The sequence below is a fragment of the Oncorhynchus gorbuscha genome, linkage group LG14 (genome assembly GCF_021184085.1).
Source record: "Oncorhynchus gorbuscha isolate QuinsamMale2020 ecotype Even-year linkage group LG14, OgorEven_v1.0, whole genome shotgun sequence".
In the NCBI taxonomy this organism is placed as follows: domain Eukaryota; kingdom Metazoa; phylum Chordata; class Actinopteri; order Salmoniformes; family Salmonidae; genus Oncorhynchus; species Oncorhynchus gorbuscha.
The window spans coordinates 8476675-8481700 of NC_060186.1; the positions used below are offsets into that span (position 1 = coordinate 8476675).

Below are 5026 nucleotides of genomic sequence, written 5' to 3' on the forward strand. Positions count from 1 at the left end.
CAACATCAAGGCGGTGGCCCGTTCCTGTAGGTTCATGCTCTACAACATCCGCAGAGTACGACCCTGCCTCACACAGGAAGCGGCGCAGGTCCTAATCCAGGCACTTGTCATCTCCCGTCTGGACTACTGCAACTCGCTGTTGGCTGGGCTCCCTGCCTGTGCCATTAAACCCCTTCAACTCATCCAGAACGCCGCTGCCCATCTGGTGTTCAACCTTCCCAAGTTCTCTCATGTCACCCCGCTCCTCCGTTCTCTCCACTGGCTTCCAGTTGAAGCTCGCATCCGCTACAAGACCATGGTGCTTGCCTACGGAGCTGTGAGGGGAACGGCACCTCAGTACCTCCAGGCTCTGATCAGGCCCTACACCCAAACAAGGGCACTGCGTTCATCCACCTCTGGCCTGCTCGCCTCCCTACCACTGAGGAAGTACAGCTCCCGCTCAGCCCAGTCAAAACTGTTCGCTGCTCTGGCCCCCCAATGGTGGAACAAACTCCCTCACGACGCCAGGACAGCGGAGTCAATCACCACCTTCCGGAGACACCTGAAACCCCACCTCTTTAAGGAATACCTAGGATAGGATAAGTATTCCCTCTCACCCCCCCTTAAGATTTAGATGCACTATTGTAAAGTGACTGTTCCACTGGATGTCATAAGGTGAATGCACCAATTTGTAAGTCGCTCTGGATAAGAGCGTCTGCTAAATGACTTAAATGTAAATGTAAATGTAATGTTTGACGAACAATGTATGTAAACTTCTGACTTCAACTGTATATAAAACCTATACAGTTGAAGTCAGAAGTTTACATACACTTATTAAAACCTGTTTTTCAACCACTCCACAAATGTCTTGTTAACAAACTATAGTTTTGGCAAGTCGGTTAGAACATCTACTTTGTGCATGACACTAGTCGTTTTTCCGACAATTGTTTACAGACAGATTATTTCACTTAAAATTCACTGTATCACAATTCCAGTGGGTCAGAAGTTTACATACACTAAGTTGTCTGTGCTTATAAACAGCTTGGAAAATTCCAGAAAATTATGTCATGGCTTTAGAAGCTTCTGAATTTACATCATTTGAGTCAATTGGAGGTGTACCTGGTGAGGTATTTTAAGGCCTACCTTCAAACTCAGTGTCTCTTTGCTTGACATCATAGGAAAATCAAAAGAAATCAGCCAAGACCTCAGAAAGAAAATTGTAGTCCTCCACAAGTCTGGATAATCCTTGGGAGCAATTTCCAAACGCCTGAAGGTACCACGTTCATCTGCACAAACAACAGTACAAAAGTATAAACACTATGGGACCACACAGCCGTCATCCCGCTCAGGAAGGAGACGCGTTCTGTCTCCTAGAGATGAACGTACTTTGTTGTGAAAAGTGCAAATCAATCCCGGAATAACAGCAAAGGACCTTGTGAAGATGCTGGAGGAAACAGGTACAAAAGTGTCTAAATCCACAGTAAAACGAGTCCTATATCAACATAACCTGAAAGGCCACACAGCAAGGTAGAAGTCACTGCTCCAACACCGCCAGATATAGCCAGACTACGGTTTGTAACTGCACATGGGGACAAAGATCGTACTTGTTGGAGAAATGTCCTCTGGTCTGATGAAACAAAAATATAACTTTTTGGCCCCCTTTTCCTCCATTATGTTTGGAGGAAAAGGGGGAGGCTTGCAAGCTGAAGAACACCATCCCAACCCTGAAGCATGGGGTTGGCAGCATCATGTTGTGGGTTTCTTTGCTGCAGGAGAGACTGGTGGACTTCACAAAATAAGAAAATGATGCGGATATATTGAAGCAACATCGCAGACATTAGTCAGGAAGTTAAAGCTTGATCGCAAATGGGTGTTCCAAATGGACAATGACCCCAAGCATACTTCCAAAGTTGTGGCAAAATGGCTTAAGGAGAACAAAGTCAAGGTATTGGAGTGGTCATCACAAAGCCCTGACCTCAATCCCATAGAAAATGTGTGGACAGAACTGAAAAAGCCTGTGCGAGCAAGGAGGCCTACAAACCTGACTCAGTTACACTCACTAAAAACTGAGTTTAAATATATTTGGCTAAGGTGTATGTAAACTTCCGACTTCAACTCTATATCATTAGGACGTATGTATTTTTATATATAGGCCTATTGTATATGTGTATAATTGCAGCGTCACCATCTTTATAGTAAAATAAATACAAATACACACGTGACTTTAAGCTACATATTCATCTGACAGAGGTAATGAACTGCCCATTGATATAACAGGACCATGTTGGCAAAACAAGTGTTTCTGAGCTTGTCAATATTACACAGGTAAGCTAACGGTTATGTGGATCAGGAATGAAAACAGGCTCTATAGACCTACAGACCTCTATATATCTATAGACCTCTATATATGAGTGACTGTGTCCAACACACAACCACCTGTTGTTATGTTGGACACCTACTGACCAAAGAAAGTGATAAGTATTGCTAAAATAAAGGTTTAAGGAAATACAGGCAGGAACCACATTACTGCAAGACAAAACAGCTCAATCAATCAAGCATGATGATCTTGTAAGTATAAAAGCAAAGCTTCTTTTCATATAATTAAAAAATAAGTTTGAAAAAGGAATGAAATGGGATTAGTGTGATGTGTGAAGAATCCAATAATCACATTATTGTGGAAGCACCTCCTCTAAAAATCTGAATTAGGCTGTTTGAGAAGGTTTGAATCCTAAGCAACCTGCATACACATTGTTGGAAGTACAATAGACCAACATAGCTACTGTTGTAGATCAAAACGGTGTGCTGTAAAACCTTGGCATATAGCATGGGTGGAGTAGGCATTGTGGTGCTCATGTGAATGTCCTTTCTTTCTTCAGACGCCTTCTCACTTTAAACATCACTAAATACATCACGTTCCAATCGTTGATGTTCAAGATGACTTTATTTGCCTTTGACAGCATTTTGCTTTCCATCCATCCTGTCTGTCTGTCTGTCTGTCTGTCTGTCTGTCTGTCTGTCTGTCTGTCTGTCTGTCTGTCTGTCTGTCTGTCTGTCTGTCTGTCTGTCTGTCTGTCTGTCTGTCTGTCTGTCTGTCTGTCTGTCTGTCTGTCTGTCTGTCTGTCTGTCTGTCTGTCTGTCTGTCTGTCTGTCTGTCTGTCTCTTCTTGTGCATTGGCAATGTACTGTAATCTCACTCAGGACTCAGGACTTTTGACAATGACGATGCATGGCACTGAGAGCCTGCAGTCGTATCCAGCCTAAAGTGGTATCCTGCTGCCTCATAGTACTTTAGCCAGGGAGAGCAATGTTAAGAGGACACACACCAGATAGTCAGGGGGGAGAGGAGCAAAACTAAAAGGGTTGAAGGGCTGAAGGGCAGTGCTAAAACCTGGTCACAGAGAGAGAGAGAGAGAGAGAGAGAGAGAGAGAGAGAGAGAGAGAGAGAGAGAGAGAGAGAGAGAGAGAGAGAGAGAGAGAGACATGTTCTGTGAGGTGATAACAGTCAAGTGGCTGAAACGCATCTCGGCACAGGTAGTGCGCATCATGCTAGACTACACAGACCACGTCACCCTCTGTGTCAAACTCAAGGAATGCCTGAAGACACAGAAACAGTGGCCTGAGATATGCTATATCCAAGGTACAATAACGGAACTGCACTGCACAGATGCCTTTTCACAATAACTATTATATAATTACCATTTGACCAAATGTTTAAGTAAATTCCAGGTAAATAAAGCATGACCCCTAATGCCCCCTCAGAGAATGTGCGCAGCCTGAAGCACCTGTGTCGGCTGTGTATCCGGGACTGCCTGAGCCGTCTGCATCTGCGATCCCCAGCCTTCATCAGCTTCATGCCTCTCCCCACCAGGCTTAAGGACTACCTCCGATACAGAGAGTATGACATCTACAGCAGGGGCAGCCCTGATTGATCATAACATAATGGCACTCTCTAAGAAAGTTCCAGTTCCTTATCAGTTTGTCTGGACCTTGTTTACTTTTGTAAGTGTTTGCCTCTTTAGTTCCTACTCGAGGATCAACAAATAAGATATTCTCTCCCTTTTTCCTACTCTGAATGCATGTCATGTCATAGGCAGCACAATGTGGTTGCTCCTAGGTTGAGCATTTTGGGTCACTGAACCAACTGGGATAAAGTTAAAATTATATTTTTGTATAATTATTGAATTTGTAAGGAATGACACACTTAGGGATTATGTGTAATGTCCTATTTTTATCTGTGATCTATAATAATGACAACTAGGAGATCAGTAAAGTGTGTTTAGTGTGGTGGAACAAACTCCCTCACGACGCCAGGACAGCGGAGTCAATCACCACCTTCCGAGACACCTAAACCCCACCTCTTTAAAATACCTAGGATAGATAAGAATCCCTCTCACCCCCCCTTTAAGACTTAGATGCACTATTGTAAAGTGGCTGTTCCACTGGATGTCATAAAATGCACCAATTTGTAAGTCGCTCTGGATAAGAGCGTCTGCTAAATGACTAAATGTAAAAATGAGAGAGAGAGAGAGAGAGAGAGAGAGAGAGAGAGAGAGAGAGAGAGAAATAAATAGAAAGAAATAGAGAGAGCTAATGAAATAGAGAGAGAGGGAGAGAGGGAGAGAGAGAGAAGGAGGGAGAGAGAGAGATAAATAAATAGAGAGAGAGCTAATGAAATAGAGAGAGAAAGAGAGAAAGAGAGCACTAAATAAATAGAGAGAGAGAGAGAGAAATAAATAGAGAGAGAGCTAATGAAATAGAGAGAGAGAGAGAAAGAGAGAGAGAGAGAGAGATAAATAAATAGAGAGAGAGCTAATGAAATAGAGAGAGAGAGAAAGAGAGAAAGAGAGCACTAAAGAAATAGAGAGAGAGAGAGAAAAATAAATAGAGAGAGAGCTAATGAAATAGAGAGAGAGAGAGAGAGAGAGAGAGAGAGAAAGAGAGAAAGAGAGCACTAAAGAAATAGAGAGAGGGAGCTAATGAAATAGAGAGAGAGAGAGAGAGAGAGAGAGAGAGAGAGAGAGAGAGAGAGAGAGAGAGAGAGAGAGAGA

At 43.1% G+C, this 5026-nt stretch overlaps 1 protein-coding gene across 1 annotated transcript; it reads left to right on the plus strand.

Annotated features, from left to right (window-relative positions):
* The first annotated feature begins 3478 nt into the window (after positions 1 to 3478).
* LOC123995588 (dynein axonemal heavy chain 12-like) lies at positions 3479 to 3972 on the plus strand. The gene is made up of 2 exons (XM_046299218.1): positions 3479 to 3615; positions 3738 to 3972. The coding sequence occupies exons 1-2, from the start codon at positions 3522 to 3524 to the stop codon at positions 3905 to 3907; spliced, it is 264 nt and encodes an 87-aa protein (XP_046155174.1). The 5' UTR covers positions 3479 to 3521; the 3' UTR covers positions 3908 to 3972.
* The last annotated feature ends 1054 nt before the right edge of the window (positions 3973 to 5026 follow it).